This window comes from Vombatus ursinus, unplaced genomic scaffold, assembly GCF_900497805.2.
Source record: "Vombatus ursinus unplaced genomic scaffold, bare-nosed wombat genome assembly UNPS02000582.1, whole genome shotgun sequence".
NCBI lineage: Eukaryota > Metazoa > Chordata > Mammalia > Diprotodontia > Vombatidae > Vombatus > Vombatus ursinus.
Window position 1 is genome coordinate 10,553,441 of NW_020940360.1, and position 17,359 is coordinate 10,570,799.

Sequence of the window (17,359 nt, forward strand, 5' to 3'; positions counted from 1 at the left end):
GATTCAGAAGTAATCCAGGTCCTACTATCAAAGAGCTTATAGTCTAATTGGAGTGGGTGGGCATGTACACAAATTGATGTGAAAAGTGCAAAGCACAGGGGCAGCTAGGTGGCACAATGAGTAGAGCACCAGCCCTGGAGTCAGGAGGACCTGAGTTCATCTGGCCTCAGACACTTGACACTTACTAGCTATGTGACCCTGGCAAGTCACTTAACCCCCATTGCCTAGCCAAAAAAAAAAAAAGTGCAAAGCACAAATTCAAGTAAAATACTATAAGAAATGTAAGTAGTGAGAGATCATTTTCAGGTGGAACAGTTAGGAAAGGCTTCATGAATGAATAAAGAAGCATTTATTAAGTGCTTACTAAGTGCTGGAGAGACAAATAGAAAAGTAGGGCAGTCACTGCTCTTAAGGAGCTCACATTCTGTTGGGAGTGGCAACACACATGGAAGGTTTCAAGTACAAGTTAGATGGCAAGTCCCATGGTCCTTAGGGTACAGTGGCAAAGCAGGTGGCAATTCCTCTTCTTTAATGTCATTTGGACTGATAAAACCATCATAAAATGGTTTCTGATGTTGAACCATTGGATAAGACCAAGGTTTTGGTGGCAAGAACTTTATTTTCTGAGTATTCAGTAGCTGTGGTTGTAGTACCAGGAGGAGCAGTTTCTAGGCTGCATTTCCACTGGGGTTGCTTCTCAAGATAATGACTAAGGACACTTGGCTGGGAGCATTGCTGTATGAAGGCTCTTGGGTTCAGAGTCGTGGGCTGTCTCCATAAGAATCTGAGGAAAGATGGAGGTCATGGTGATAGTGGAAGTTTGATTTGCTTGGCACATGCTGCCTCCTGTCACTCCCTAAGAGTGTCTTCCTGCTTCAGGTAGGCTGACTTGCCTGCCCTGTATGCAGCAGTTGGTTGGCAGTTTGTTGATGGGGGTGGCTGGCGTTTTTTCCACATGAGTTGCTTCCTCAGATGATAGCTATGAGGGCTGGGTTGGAAGCAGGATTGATGTCCTTGGGGGGGTGCTGCCACTCGGCTCCTATGCTTGTTTGCCTATTGGTGGTAGTTGGTCAGCAGGTGTCATTAATGGTGATAAGGAAGTTAGACCTCCCTTTCACAATGATTTCTCCTCTTGTAATGGCTGGGCTTGAAGCAGAACTGATGGTTTGGGGAGGGTATTGCTATTTCCAAGGGTCTTGGGCTCAAAGTTCTGGGCTGTCTATTACAGTCTGAAAGGAGATGGTGGTCAAGATGATGGTGGTGGTAGTGGTGGCTTGACTGTCAGGCACATGCTGTCTCCTGTCTCTCCCTTAGGGTGTCTTTGCTACTTCACCTAAGCTGGTTTGCCTGCCCTGTGAGTTGCATTTGGTGGGAATAGTTGGCCCTTTCTCCACAGCAATGGTTTCCTTCGGTGACTATTATGAGAGATGGACTGGAAGCTTGGAGGTGGCACCTAAGATGAGGGACTTTGAAAGCAAGTAGGGTTTTTCAGTTGTTGAGGAGAAGGGAAAATAAGGGCAGAGAGTTCATCACAGTGATGGGTGACCATGTGACCAAAGGCGTAGAAGTTCGTGAAGGGAGGCATGCAAAACGGGGTAGTAAGGAGTCTAGTTTGGCTGATATATAAAGGTAGCATAAGATAAGGTCAGAAAGGTAAATTGGAGATAGATTGTGGAGGTTCTGAAGTTACAGCATTGAGAGTTTTTACTTGATTTATTGGGAAACTACAGAACGTTTTTGATTGGATCAGTGAAATGTTCAGAATGTTATGTTAGGAAGATCATTCTGACAGTTGTGTGGAGGGTGGATTAGAGAAAAGATAGATAGGAAAGAAGAAATCCAGACAGGAGGCTTTATAGGAATCTGGGCAGGAAGAAATGAGGGCCTCAACTGGAGTGGATAAAGAGGAATAGAAGAAATGATGGACCCAAGATGTTGTAGAGGTAGAATCAAGATTTAGCCACTGATTGAATGTAAGAAGTGAGGGGAAAGGAACAGTCCTGGATTACTCCAAAGTTAAAAGACTGACTAGGAGGTTGGTGGTGCCATCAACAGAAATAGGGAAATGCAAAGGCAGGAAAAAGACTAGGTTTTGGAGGCTGGAGGGTCGGGAACGATGAGATCAGTTTGGGATATTTTAAGCTAAACATGCTGGTAGGACCTAAGAATCAATATTTTGTAAGAATTTAAGTGTGGCCTTAAGCATGGGACTGGAGCTTTGAGGAGTACTTTGTTAGGAAGAGTCAGCATCTGTATAGACATGACTAATCACCAAACCATTAGGAATAGATGAGATGACCAAGGGTGAAAGAATAGAGAAAGAAAGAGGACCAAGTACAAAATGATAAGAGAGCCTCACGTTTCAACCCTTCAGTAAATTCTTATTGAGTGCCTATATTCTAGGTACTATGTTAGGTATACAAAAGGTATACTATAGATACAAAAACAAAAATGAAACATTTAAATTAAAATCTAAATTTTTAAAACATATATACATACAAAGTAGTTTGTTGAGGAGGTGCTAACTGTTGGGAGGATATAGAAAGGCCTTGATGTAGAAGGTGATTGAACTGAACTTTGAAGGAAACTAGTGATTCTAAGAGGCAGAAATGAGAGGGAAGTACATTCCAGGCATGGGAGAACAACCTGTGCAAAGGCAGAGTGACAGGAGATGGAAAATAATGCATGAATTACAGAAAGTAGTTCAGCTGAGTCAGAACAGAGAGTACATGAAGTAATGCAAAATGAGACTGGAAAGAAGATTGGAGCCATGTTGGAAAGAGCTTTAAATGATGAAAAAATGTATATTGATTCTAGAGGCAGTAGGGATCCACTGGAGTTTGTTGAGCAGGGGAGTGACCTTTGGTTTAGGAATATCACTTTGGCAGTTGTGTTGAGGATAAATTGGAGAATTCTCATTAGAGAATGAGGATAGGTAGAGAATTGAAGCAGGGGAACCCATTAGGAGGCTATTGCAATAATTCAAGTAAGAGGTAGTGGGAAGTGGCCATGTGAGTAGAGAGGTGGTGACAGACTTGAGAGATGTGGAGGTAGACTCAAGAGGACTTGGGAACTGATTGGATAAGGGGGTCGATAAGAATGAGGAGTAAGTGGCAGAAATGGGGAAGTTCAGAAGAGAAATGAGTTTAGAGGGTAAAGATAATGTTTAAAGGCTGTAAGATAAGACTATATAGCTTGAGTGGAGGTCTAGGTTTAGGGAAAATTTGTTGTTTGTGTGAGTTTTTAAAGAAAGGAGAGATCTAAGAACATGTGTAGACTGAGGGAAAAGATACAGAAGCAAGGGAGAAATTAAACATACATGAAGATAGAGGGAGATTTTTGATGGAACAAAATAAGGGAGGAGATTAGAAGAGATGGAATCAAGGATATGGGGGAATAATAGACGTTTCGGCCTTAAGGAGTTCAAGGGGTTTGATTTGGACAGCCTTTCTTCTCAATAAAACTGGAGTTGAAGACATCTGCTGAGAATGCAGAGGGAAAAGGAGGTAGTTGGGGGTCTTGAGGAGAGAAGACAAAGTATAGGGGTGTGAGGAGTGTAATTGAGAATCTTTGAGATAAATAAAAGAATTAACTTGCAATAGTGATCCCCAATTCAGGTTAAATAACATAAATTGATGGTGGATTCAGTCAGGATAATTTTATTCGACAGCATTTGTGCAGCAGGATTAGGAGAAAAATAAGTTAAGGGGGAGGGGGCTGAAGATAAAAAGAATAGAAACCCTAGAGGGACAAAGGGGTAAGGAATATCAGGGTTGGAGGAAGGGTCATTAAAGAAATGACTGATTTTATATATATAGGGTAAAAATGGGCTACGGGGGTAGTTTATATACATAGAGGAAAGGGAGAAATAAAGAAATGAGAGGTCATAATAAAGGTGAATAGGCATGGGAAAAGATAGAAAGATAGAAATAGTGGTCAGAATGGTATATGGAAAAGTTTAAAGTGATGGTCACTCAGTAGGAGAGTGATATACAATGGAGATGGAAATCATGTTATCCATTCATATATGTAGTGAATGTTTACTGCTGCAAAGTAGTCACAAAGTGTAACCAGTTCTGTACAGTATTAACAGAAACTAACCATCATTTACAAGTATTTCTATGGGAAAATGCTTTCAAGGTTCTAGCTTAGAATACTAAAAACATCTCCCTCTCCTCCATCCCCACTCCCATCTTAGTTATTATCCAGTGGTAGTGATTCCTGTGGCCCCCCAGCACAGGGGGAGGAAGTAAACATCAGGACAAGGGCTCTGCACTAAGGATTGGGGTTAGCATCTAGATGTTAGCCCCAAGTCAGATCCTGCTTGTCTTCTCCTGGAAAGAAACTGATACAGGTTTTCCATGCTGCCAAAATATTTCCCACATGCCCAGAGGACTGAGCAAGTCCCATGATCTTTCTTTATGAAGGGATGTGTTTTTAATGCTTTAAACAAGTTAGGAAACATGACCTTTTGTTACCCTGCCCTCTGGCCTGTCTATGTGTACCTCTCGCATTCCCTTCCAACTTGGACCCTATGATAGCTTCTTTAGTCTGCCCAGACTGGGGTAATGTTCATCTTGGAACAGTCCAACCGATATGTACACATGCAGAACATGCTTTTAAATGATTTCTAAAATAATACTTTATTGACATTTTCCTGCTATCCTGCTTAATTGGGGTATAGGGAACTCTAAAATGTGGCTTAGTATCTACTTCTAAAAACATTTAAAAAGTTAATGATAAGGAATTTTAGTCTGCATTAATCTGAGAATATACATTTTAAGAATCATTTTTAAGAAATTTAAATCTCTAAATCTAAAATGTATGAAAAACCCTAGTATATGATTTCTTTAGGACATCTCATATAAACACTAGTTTTCCCAAGAGACTGTTTTGAAAAAAATTTCATTCCAAGAATTGATACATATCTTTAGCTAGGAATGAGTTAAATGTTTACTTTCTGAAAGCATATTTGAGTTCATTTAATACACTTCTTTTAAAGAAAAAAAACCTTATAAGGTCAAGTTTCTTTTAAGGTTTTGGACCAAACTATATGTGCCGTTTTTCTCCTCGAGATTTAATTTAAAAGTTAAAAATTTATTGCCTTGTTATCATTAAAGATATGAAATCTTACTTAAAAGACATAATTATTACTACTTAAGAATTTGTGCAAACCATTTCACTGCTCTGGGTATCAGTTTCCTGTCTGTAAAGTGAGGGAAGGCAGGATTTAATGACCATTGAGGTCCTTTCCACCCTTAAATCTATGATCCCCTATGTATTTTTAGTTTTTAAAAATAGTAAACTGATCAATTACAGAAGTTTGAGAGACTTTTTGATATGGAAAACTACCTGTCTAAAAGTTGGTGTCTCACTTTGACTGTTTCAGAAAATACCTGTCCCCTCCAGACACGCAGACGCTCTATGAGGTGGTGTATTTCACTGGGGCTCACATGCTGCGTGAGCACTTGAATGCTGCTCCCCGAATTGCTCTTCATACTGCACTCAACAACCCTTATCATTATCTGAAGGTAGGAAGTGAGTTCCTAAGAAGAAATGGCGTCTTAGCTGAGACTAATAAGCTTTGGTCAATGCTATGCTCTGCAGTAATGTAGTCTGTATTAGCTGTCACAAAATTTATTAGGATTGACATTCTAAATGATGTACTTTGTTCTTAATGGACATTTAGGAGCTTTTTCTTTAGAATTCTTATGAGCTGGATTTTTAGCCCAGTAAGTCACAGTTGGTATTATTACTAAAGAAAGGCAACCAAGGCAACTGCTGAACCATATATCTTTTTGCTCTTTTCTGTAAAATATTTGTAAAATGTTTATGATTGGTTCACGCAGGTATCGATGAAAGACGTTTTTACAATAGATCACGTCCTTAGTCATACAATGGCTAAAAAAGAATGCAAGGCTGTACTGACATTTTTATTTGCAAATTTAAAAAAAAAAGCATTTGGTAAGGCAAAATACCCCTGACAAAATATCTTCCATTCATATATTAAGCTCACACAAAATTCCTTGACAGGTACAAGCAAAGATACCTTGTACATTGATCCTCACTATGTGGTCACTAATATCACAGGGAGGATAGGCTGCGAAAAACCCAAATGGAAACCCAAATCTCAAAGATGATGAGGTTCTCCAGATGTTCCTATTTGTAGTGATTGCATTGAAACCTCAAAACACTAGTAAGCCTCCTCAATAAAATCCATACCACTAAAAAAAAGGTTAGCTTAGCCACCCACACAAAAGAACCAACTGGATGAAGAATATATTACCCAGAATATATACCCAGCATGCCAATGGTTGTGTGTGGGGAGGAGGGAAAGACGTGTTGGAAATATGCAAGGTAGGTATGAGTAGGCTGCAACAAATGACCAACCATGATTTGTATGCAAGAAGTATCAAAAACATCATCAAAAACATGTATGGCTGAAAAAGGTATTCCAGTCATGTACCAAGAATAAGTGATAACAAATGGAAAAACGAGGTGTTTGTTTCACCGGGGATAGCATTTATTGGAATTTTTTTTTATTTATGGCACATGATGAGAAGATGTGAATGAGTTGAGATCTGTATTTGTGCACAGAGTACTCACCCAGATGAGTCACTTAATCCATCCAAGTATCTAAGATCACCTACATTTAGAAGTTTGGCCATGAGAGGGAAGAAGGAGCACTATAGCAAGATGAGACAGAGAGGCCAAGGAAGGGCTTTGTATAAGACTGGAGATATCTAGGTGTGTTTGTTGGCAGAAGGCAAAACGCCAATAGTGAGGAAGTTAATGAAGATAGACTGGCACAGGTCGGAATGACTAGTGGAGCAAGATCCTAGAGGAGGCAGCAAGTGATTCTTACAGTTATTGACTGTTGGAATTGGAAGGGACCTTACAGAGCATACAGTCCAAACATTTCATTATACAGATGAGGAACCTGAAGCCCAGAGAGGTTAAGGGACTTGCCCATGAGGCAAATAAGGAGTATAGTGGATAGAGCAGCTGGGCTTGGAGTCAAGATCCAAGAAGATCCAAGTTCAAATCCTGCCACAGACACTTACTGTGTGTGACCCCAGGCAAGCAAGTCAGTTAACCACTGTCTGCCACAGTTTCCTCAATTTAAAATGGGCAACTACTTTGACAGCAACTACCTTGAAGGATTGTTGTATGGATCAAATGAGATATTTATAAAGTGCTTAGCACAGTGTCTGATATACAGTAGGTAATTTATGTGTGTGTGTGTACTGGTTTTATCTTTATCACTATTATTACTTATCGAGTAGCTAATAAGTGGCAGACCTGAAACACAAACCCAGATCTTCTGATTCTTGGCCCAGAACTTTTTCCACTATGCCAGGCAGCCTTCCACAAGAGCTGCTGGCCACAGATAAAGGGACAGGGAGACACTACTCCTCTGAGGCAGAAAAGGAGAAAGAGTTTAGAGAAGTATAGAGGTGTGGAGGGAACTCTTCATGAATGACCACTGTTGTGCGCATGCGTGTATGTGTGTTAGATGGAGGAGAAGAAACAAAAGGTATATGAACATATCGATGAGAAAGGAAAAGATTTTGAACAGAATTGAATTCTGTCCTTACTGCTCTACCAAAACTTCTTTTCCTAAGGCCAAGAATGATCTCTTGCCAAATACCTTTCTTCAGTCCTCCTACTTCACTTGTCCAATAACAGGGACCCTGCTGATTGTTCCCCTTTGCAGTGCTGTTCTATCACTTAACACTGTGTTCTCTGCAGAGATGCACAGTGTTTGTCGAGTTAATTAACTGTCGCTGAATTTTGATGTTACGATGAAGTAAAATTAAGAGCTGTCACCCGCAGCCCCTGTAATTGTAAATTCTTCACAACCTTAATTTATAAAATCTGATCTAAAGCACTTTAGATAAGAATCTAGACACTAGCACTGGTCTACCAAGGAATTCAAAGATGAAATTATTTCCATAGGTATATGGCCATGTAATAGGCAACATGGTATAATAGAAAGATCTGGGTTTGAGTCTTGGCTCTGATAGTGTGACCCACTTTCTCTTAGCCTCAGTTTCCTTATTTTTAAATGAAGATAGTTGTATTTCCTGACTTACCAGTTGTTATATGAGAAAAGCACATTGTTAAATGTAAAATATTATATACATGGTTATTCAGCATGCTTGGTCAACAGTGATGGCTAGAATTTGTTCAGAGGTCTAACTTGTCCATTTGGATACTTTAAAAACCTCAAACATTTTGGAGTTTCATCTTGAATTTTGCACGGATGTCATTTTGCTCTCAAAGGGCAGCGCTAGCTCTAAACATAAGAGATAGCCAGCAATACCCAAGGGGTAGTGTTCTAATTGCAGCATACTGCAGGAAATCTGAATTCTTGCTCTTGATTTCCCAACACAAGAAGTGGCAGGAAAGCAGCAGCCACAGAGAGGAACTTAATTCTGATCTTGAACAACTGATCCATTTAAAATTCATTGCCTGACTTTGGGTCCCAGGTTTAGCTGTCCTCAGCAAGAAAGGAATCACTACTGCTCCCTCAAGTTTCTGATAGGGGAAGTAAACAGAATTTCAAAATATTTTCCCTCTTCCTCTGCTTTTAACAAACATGACTCAGTGGTGCATGACTACCCCTGTCACAAACACACTTTTAAAAAGGAAGCCTATGTCAAAGTATCTTGAATCAAGCCCCATTAAGTTCAAATGTATTTCCATTCCAATGAGGATTCAAGTATTTTTTTTTCTCTAAGAACACATTGTAGGCTACTGTGTTGGTATTTTCTTTCAGGAATAGATGGCAATATGTGCTACATCTTTAAAAGGACAAGTTTCTTGGAACATTTCCTTAAATTACCATTATTATGACCTATAGATACAGTTTATAATTTTGTCATGTACATATAAAACAAAACTAGCATTCTGCTGGAGTTACTTTCAAGATAAGCCTTATTTCTGGCAGACTTCTTTACTGTTAAAGTCAATAGAAGTACATGATTATTGATTTACATTCTTAAGGTCTAATTCCTTTATGAATGGACTCTTCTCTTGTTTTGAGTGTTTGGCATCAATAAACAAAACAAAACCAGTTTTATTATGACCTGTAAGATGGCTAATGTATATCTGTCTATTTGTGTAGGATTATGAACTGGCATCTCAATCTAGTCTTTAAGTCTATAATGTTGATACTTCTTAAGTATTCCACTAAGCAAACCTAAGGAAGTATCCCTAAATGGTATAGTGGAAAGTACCTGCCATTAGCAACTCTTTGTGACCTTAGACAAGTCACTTAATCTTTCTCAGCCTCAGTTTCTCATCTGTAAAATGAGAGGGTTGAACTAGAAGGCCACTACCATCCTTTCCAGCTCTGTGATCCTATAATACTCATTTGAGAACCATTGCAAGAGAAACTGGATAAGTAGAACCAGAAGGAAAGTATCCCAATTACTTTTATTTAGTTGAAAAGATCACTAAAAAGAAACCAGATTCAAATAATTTAAAAATTAATAATAGGTCAAGAGAACAGCTAATGAAACAAACCTACCTTTTCAAAGTAGAGGTGGAGAACAACAAAGACAGAATATTGCACATGTTATCTATCTGCTGTCACCTCAGGTTGGTTTTCCTTAACTTTTTTTTTTTTCCAGGAGGGTTCAGTTCCCTGGGGACACACTCCTTGAGGAGGAGAGGGCAAGAAATGACTGATATCAAAGATGCCTTGTTTTGTTTTCTTTCTCCTTTTCATATAAGAATATTAGAAATATTAGAGAAGATAAGGTAGTGTAATATAGTGGAAAAAGCACTTTATTTGTAGTCAGAGGAAGTGGGTATAAATCATAACCTTGTCACTCTACTTCAGTTCCCTCATCTGAAATATGAAGGGAAGTGGCTTAGATGATGTGTAAGATCCCCTAGATGCTGCCTTCCTTATAATGAAGGACTTGCTTTTATCATGTTTTGTAGGAGTTGGCTCAACAAACCTCAGACTTCCCTTTAAGATGTTGGTATTTTCTAAGCTTTATGATATCTAACTGGAACCTTCATTTAGTACTCAGTTATGCATAAGGCTGTTAAAACTATGGAAGTGACATTTTATTGAAAATTTACAAATCCAGCCTCAGACCAAATACTTGACACTTACTAGCTGTGTGACCCTGGGCAAGTCACTTAACCTCAATTCACTAAAAGAGAAAAAAGAAAAAAAACTTAAAAAAAAAAAAGAAAATTTAAAAGAAAATCCACTTTTTAAAAAGAATAATAATGCAGCTCTAGCTTTCCTAGTAATTATTGATCATAAAAATAGGAAAAAAATATTGTTCTTGTCTTCTGATCCTGAGAACATTCCTCAAAAACAAATGTCACCAAAGGCCTAATAGGAAAGAATGTACAGAATTAGCAATAAATGTAACTTACCTAAATAATGCAGCAAATTGAACAACTAAAAGATACTTTAAAAAAAAATGTTCATTTTATTGCAGCTCATTAGTTTCTGATTTTGCCTCTTACCAACTATAAGAAAAGAATCACAATTTACATTATTTTTAGAATCAGGCTCTGAAGAGTGAAGATGACTCCATTCCAAATGTAGCACCTGACATCTGCATCGCATACAAACTTCATCTGGAATGTAGTAGGCTCATCAATCTCGTAGACTGGTCAGAGGTATATTATTAGGAAAATAATAAGCTGTGCGTGATCTATTTGTTTAGTCATATGTGACCACTTTTCTTTGAATGTTTTAATTGCATTGGTTCTTGAGGACCCACATTTGTTCTTTAAATATCCTTTACTTCTACTTTTGAAAGTCTAAGTCCCCTCTTAATATTTTCTTTATCACAATAAAAGAACAAAATATACTTTGATATGAAAGCACATATTTGCAGATTACAAACTGGGAAATACTGGGTTCAGAGAGTTCTTAGCATGGCCCTAGACAGTTAACTGTTTGTTTCTTTTCTAAGAGATATAACACTATGCAGGAATAATACTATTCCTCCCTCAGATGGGTACTTTAAGCATTAAGAAACTAAGGAGACCCTTGTTTCATTTATGCCATAGGGTAACTTGTATTATTGTGTTATTTTCAGTGAAAAAGTTGTTTTCTAGACAGCATTCTGAAGGCATGCCTTCAGCAAAGGATGGGGAAGTTTGGGGAGAGAACTTTCCATAGCTTCAAGGGCCACATTTCACTGGAGGGGAGGGGAGTCACTTAGGGTTTCCTCTGAGCCTCTGACGTTTTCTGCCTTTAATTCCTCCTCCTTAGCACATGTTCAGATTTTTGAAACTTTTAAATGCACCTAGTTAATATAGTATCAACTTATTATATATGATTGATTTTAAATACATTATTTAGGATTGCCATACTTTTAAGAATAAAGGGCATTTTGATGGGGGGCGGAGTATAGAATTATGTGTACATAAAGGTCAGCAGCATTGTCTGATTTGACTTAACTGGAGGATATTAAAAAAAGGACACGGCACAAATATGTACAGTCCATATGTGCAGAATATTTGGCAAGCCTAAAAATATTCAAAGTATTAAGTTCTATGTTTGGTCCCTTCAAAAGGCTTTTGCAACAGTGGTAACAGCTGCTGAAGAAATGGATCCAAATTCCACAGCCTCAGAAGAGATAAAGGAAATTATCCAGTATCCTTTTATATAGTTTTGCACTATTCAAATACACAAAACTCACTAGACTGTTAATTTCCCAAATCTTCACTGAGGATTTACAAAAGCAAACACTGTGACTCAATCTAATAACTAAATTTTTAGTCGCTAAATTTGTGTAAACTTGTGCTGAATTTCTACCCTGGATACATTGTTGTGTATTATGCATGCATATACGCGCATGTATACACACACAAAAAGTCACATTCCACAATGTAAATTTCTTTTTTACATCCACCAAAAATGGAATCTCTACTTTTTCAAGAGTCTTCTGAGTCCTTGTTTTTCTATATATGTTTTAGGAAAGTTTGGAGTGCCATTTTATACCACTTGCAAAATTTAGAGAGCTTCAGTTATGTACTCAACGTTGATTTCGTTTTTCCCTATTGCCTGTCTCTAGTTGTAGGTTCTAGTAGAATACATTTTATTACTCCCCAGTCTTCCTTCAATTGACAACTAACACCGGAGCAGAACCATGACTTGGTGATTTTCCTTAGCTTCTGCCTTCAGTGCTCGATTTATTAGAGCTGTATCCGAACTAGAACTTTTAGGGTTTATAAAGCCTACCAAACAGAAGACTGATCACGTGGCAAGGCTGACTTGGGGAGGCTGTTAGAAGGCAAGTCAGCAAAGCCAGAGAAACAGTATTCACTATTTTGTTCTCCCATACTGTGGCATCTATTTTGTTTTGTTTTGTTTTTTAAGTCATTACAAGATTGTGAGTCAGTCCTCTGTGAACTTATGAAGTATGTGTGATATAATGAACTCTTTTGACTAATGTAAATTGTTCACTTGCTGCAGTTGGTTTAAGACAGCTCACTCCCCTCTTCTCTCTCTCCCCTCTCCTCCTCTTACTTCCCAACATTTGTTAAACTGATTGCTTTTAGTAGGGTGTGCAATGATTGGCAGGCTATCACATAAGCTCATCAGCTATAAATGTTCAAATAAAGTTTTTAAGTAGCTAACCCTAAATAAGTTCTTATTTTTATGTGGGTGGAGAATGGGGAAAGGGAACTTATTTTTTATTTATTACAGGAAATTCCAGGTAAATAAATTCCCTCCACCAATGCATATGAACAGCTTGTACAATTAGAATGTAAATTCCTAACTGCAGCACTTCTGCTTGGTGGTATGTGATTAATACTTGTTGATTGATTGTTATTTACAGTCTTAAGAGCAATACCTGGGAGGGCAGAGCCAAGATGGTGGAGTAAAAGCAGTGATTTGCTTGAGTTCTCCCCCAAACCCCTCCAAATACCTATAAAAAAAATGGCTCTAAACAAATTCTGAAGTAGCAGAACCCACAAAAAGACAGAGTGAAACAAATTTCCAGCCCAAGACAGCCTGGATGGTTGATCGGAAAGGTATATCGCATAGGGCTGGGAGAGGAGCACAGTTTGGCGTGGGCATGCAGGCCTCAGAGGGCTGAATCACAGGCAGCTGTGGTGGTTTCCAGACTTCTCAACCCACAAACGCCAAAGACAACTTAGAAGGTCAGTGGGAAAAGTGTTTCTAAGGTGGTGAGAGAGGTCCCAGCCCCATTCCTTGGGGTGGTGGCTGCTTCCTGAGCTTCCGGCCCACGGACTGAGGGGGAATCAAGGGGCTGATCAGAGGGGGATTGCAGAAATCTCTCTGCTGGTGCAGGATTCTCTTGCTTTGCCAGTGCTTGGATCTGGGTCACAGTTCTGGGTGGTGGTCCTGGGGCGGGGAGGAGCGTTGGCGTGGTGGAGCTTATAATGACTGTGGAGAAGAAACCCTCCTCACAGTTCCAAGACAGAAAAAAGTGCTCATAGACCAGAGCACAGGCCAGGAAAGGAGTAAACACCTTGCCCTTGATCATAGCACCTTGGAAGAACTGAAAATTTACAGGTCCCTAGAAGTGTCTCTGAAAACAGCTGCACAAAACCCCTGAAGTTTGGGACAGTACATTCTCCACACTGGAAACAGATTCCTACCTTAACAAAGAGTCTACAACTCAAGTAATTGGCTGAGCTCATGAGCAAGCAGCGCAAAAGGAGTCAGACTATATTATCTTACTTTGATGACAAAGAAGATCAAAACATACAATCAGAAGAAGATGAAGCCAAAGCTCCTACATCCAAAGCCTCCAAGAAAAATATGAATTGGTCCCAGGCCATGGAAGAGCTCAAAAAGGATTTTGAGAAGCAAGTAAGAAAAGTAGAGGAAAAACTGAGAGTGATACTAAAGGAGACCCAAACAAATACTGAAGAAAATAACACCTTAAAAAATAGTGTAACCCAAAAGGCAAAAGAGGTCCAAAAAGCCAGTGAGGAGAAGAATGCCCTAAAAAGCAAAATTGGCCAAATGGAAAAGGAAGTCCAAAAGCTTACTGAAGAAAATACTTCCTTAAAAATTAGAATGGAGAAATTGGAAGCTAGGGACAATTTGAGAAGTCAAGGCACTGTAACACTAATCCAAAGGAATGAAAAAATAGAAGAGAATGTGAAATATCTCATTGGAAAAACAACTGACCTGGAAAATAGATCCAGGACAGAGAACTTAAAAATTATTGGACTATCTGAAAGTCATGATCAAAAAAAGAGCCTAGACATCATCTTTCAAGAAATTATCAAGGAAAACTGCCCTGATATTTTAGAACCAGAGGGCAAAATAGAAATTAAAAGAACACACCGATCACCTCCTGAAAGAGATCCTCAAAGGATAACTCTTAGGAATGTTGTAGCCAAATTCCAGAATTCCCAGGTCAAGGAGAAGATATTGCAAGCAGCCAGAAGGAAACAATTCAAGTACTGTGGAAGCATAATCAGGATAACACAAAATTTAGCAGCTTCTACATTAAGGGTCTGGAGGGCAAAGGAGTTAGGATTACAACCTAGAATCACCTACCCAGCAAAACTGAGTATAATCTTTCAGGGTAAAAAATGGTCATTCAGCGAAATACAGGACATTCGAGCTCTGGAAAAGACCAGAGCTGAAGAGAAAATTTGACCTTCAAATACAAGACTCAAGTGAAACATGGAAGAGGCAAACAGGAAAGAGAAATCATAAGAGACTTATTAAGGTTGAACTGTTTACATTCCTGCAGGGAAAGATGATATTTGTAACTCATGAGAACTTTGTCAGTATGGGGGTAGTGGGAGGGAAAAAAATTATATGTGTGTATAGATAGATAGAGGGCACAGGGTGAGTTGAAGATGAAGGGGTGATATCTGGAAAATAAAATTAAGGGGTGAGAGAGGATTACACTGGGAGAAAGAGAAAGGGAGAAGTAGAAGGAGGTAAAATATCTCACATGAAACAGATAAGAAAAGGCTTTTACAGTGGAGGGGAAATGGGGGAAGGTGAGAGGGAATGAGTGAATCTTATTCTCATAGGATTTGGCTTAAGGAGGGAATAACATACACAATAGGGTATGGAAATCTATCTTACCCTTCAGGAAAATAAGGGGGGAATGGGGACAAGAGAGCAGGGGGTTGATAGAGGGGAGGGCAGATTTGGGGAGGGGATAATCAAAAGCAAACACTTCTGAGGAGGGACAGGGTCAAAAGAGAGAATAGAATAAATGGGGGGTAGGATAGGATGAAGGGAAATATACTTAGTTTTTCACAACAGGACTACTATGGAAGTGTTTTGCATGGCTCCACATCTATAACCTGTACTGAGATGCTTGCCTTTTCATTGAGGGTGGGTGGGGAGGGAGGAAGGCAGAAAATTTGTAACCCAAAGTTTTAATAACACATGTTAAAAATAAAAAAATTAAAAATTAAAAAAAAGAGCAATACCTGGAGCACTTAGAAGTTAAATGATTTGCTCACTGTCACACAGCCAGTATTGGAATGTATTCAAGCCCAGTTCTCTATCCACCACAGGATAGTGCCTGTCCCTTCTATAAAAGAAAATACTAGCATAACTCATGAGCAATGGATAAGGGTCTTTATGCTTAAAGGTTATTTTTTCTTCAAAAGGGCATATTAGAAATTTGTGGCTCATATGGTTGCCTGAAGGAAGATCACATACCTACTTTCTCTAGTAAAACCTTAAAATTCTTGCTAGACCAAAGTTCAAGAAGTCCAGTGAGAAATTAGTGACTTACTATACCTCTAAACAGTATAAGAGGTCAGCCAGCAGTCTGAGGATTATTGGAAAAGGGGCTTGCCAGCAAAGACAATGGTGACTATAGGATAGTTTCCCAGGCAATTAAAAATGGCCTTGGACAGTGATAGCCTTCAAAGCTTTATATCTAGAGGCCACAAGAACAGAAAGCTCCCTAGAGAAAGTTCGAGGTAACAAAAGTGTCTCAGTGACTGCACTCAGGGCTGCTGAAATAATTATGAGGATCCTCAAGATCTAATTCTCTGAACCTCAAAGATACAGAGAAACCTAGAAACCCAGGGGAAGAACAAGCCAGCCTAATATTAGCTCTCTTCCCCCCTCAAAAGGCAGCAGAAGATAGAACCCAGCCCTACCACAAAGTCCCAATTCAGAAACTAAAGTTGGAGAAAAGAGTAAAAGTAAGTATCAACAACAACAACAAAAAAAAAATACTGCAAATCTAGACATCTTCAAAAGGCAGTAAGTAACTCCATAACAACTGTAAGCAGACACTTTTTTCAAAAGAATAGACTTTCTACAAGGATTATTTATGAATACTTAGAAGAAATAAAAAATTAAAACAAAGCTCTAGAAAAGTAGAAGTAAAATGAGTAAATTAGAATAGAAAGTGGTAAACCTTAACCCAAGAAAAGGACTCCTTGAGAACTAGGATAGACCAAGCAGAAATCAAGACTCTATGAGATAGCAAAAAAAATTTGAAATAAACTGAAAAATATTGGAAAATATATCTGATATAACAAACAGCCAACCTGGAAAACTATGATTTTTTTTTTTAATGTAGACTTTTTTTAAGAAAATCATAAATGAAAACTGCCAACATCTATTAGAACCAGAGGACAAAATAAAGATAGGAAAAATTTATCACCTTCTGCAAAGGAACCCCAAAAAGAAATGTAATATGTCAATATTGAGAGCTCCTACATCAAAGAAAAAAAAATACTGAATGCATCCAGAAAACAGCAATTTTAGTTCCAAGGAACCAACAGCCATAATCACATAAGACCTAGTATCTTCTACTTTAAATGAGGAGATCTTGGAAGGCTTTATTCCAAAAGGCAAAAAAGATAAGTTTACAACCAAGAATAAACTTACCTTGAAGAAAAATAGCATCTTTTGACAGAAGAAAAAAAAATGACCTTGAATGGAAGAGGCCTTTCAGGTATTTCTGATGAAAAGACCAGAGCTGAGCAAACACTTTGAATTACAAACAACACGAATCAAAAAAACCTAAGAAAGTAAATTTATTTGAGGCCTTAGAAGAGACTGTAGGAAAACATAGTGCTCACATTCTAATAAGGGAAGAAAAAAGTATCCCTTCAGGATTTTAATATCACAGGTTATTGAAGGAGTTCAGAAAAACAGAAGTCTTGAGAGTGTGTTGGTTTTGTCTTGGGTGTCTGAAAAGAAAAAAAAGGAGGGAGGCTAAAACGACGGATACTCTGGTGGTTAAGAAGGGATGGAACTTGTTATTTTCCATAATTGGAGGATGTGAAAATAGTTTACAAACATGAGGGAGAAAGGGCAGGAGTGTGGGCATCATACAAACCTTGCTTTTACTAGAAACAAAGTTGAACATGTACGCGTGTGCATGCACACACAGAGTTT

At 38.6% G+C, this 17,359-nt stretch overlaps 1 protein-coding gene across 3 annotated transcripts in view; it reads left to right on the forward strand.

The window, feature by feature from the left end:
* Positions 1-12,631, forward strand: part of ORC3 (origin recognition complex subunit 3) — a 123,637-nt gene extending 111,006 nt beyond the window's left edge. For 2 of the 3 annotated variants that reach the window (XM_027856217.1, XM_027856226.1), the window contains exons 17-20: positions 5,390-5,531; positions 10,537-10,653; positions 11,559-11,638; positions 12,170-12,631. In XM_027856217.1, coding sequence (XP_027712018.1) covers positions 5,390-5,531; positions 10,537-10,653; positions 11,559-11,638; positions 12,170-12,275 — 445 coding nt within the window. In that variant the 3' untranslated portion in view covers positions 12,276-12,631. The remainder of the gene's footprint in view (positions 1-5,389; positions 5,532-10,536; positions 10,654-11,558; positions 11,639-12,169) is intronic. The other variant, XM_027856233.1, reaches the window with a different exon arrangement.
* Positions 12,632-17,359: the final 4,728 nt, after the last annotated feature.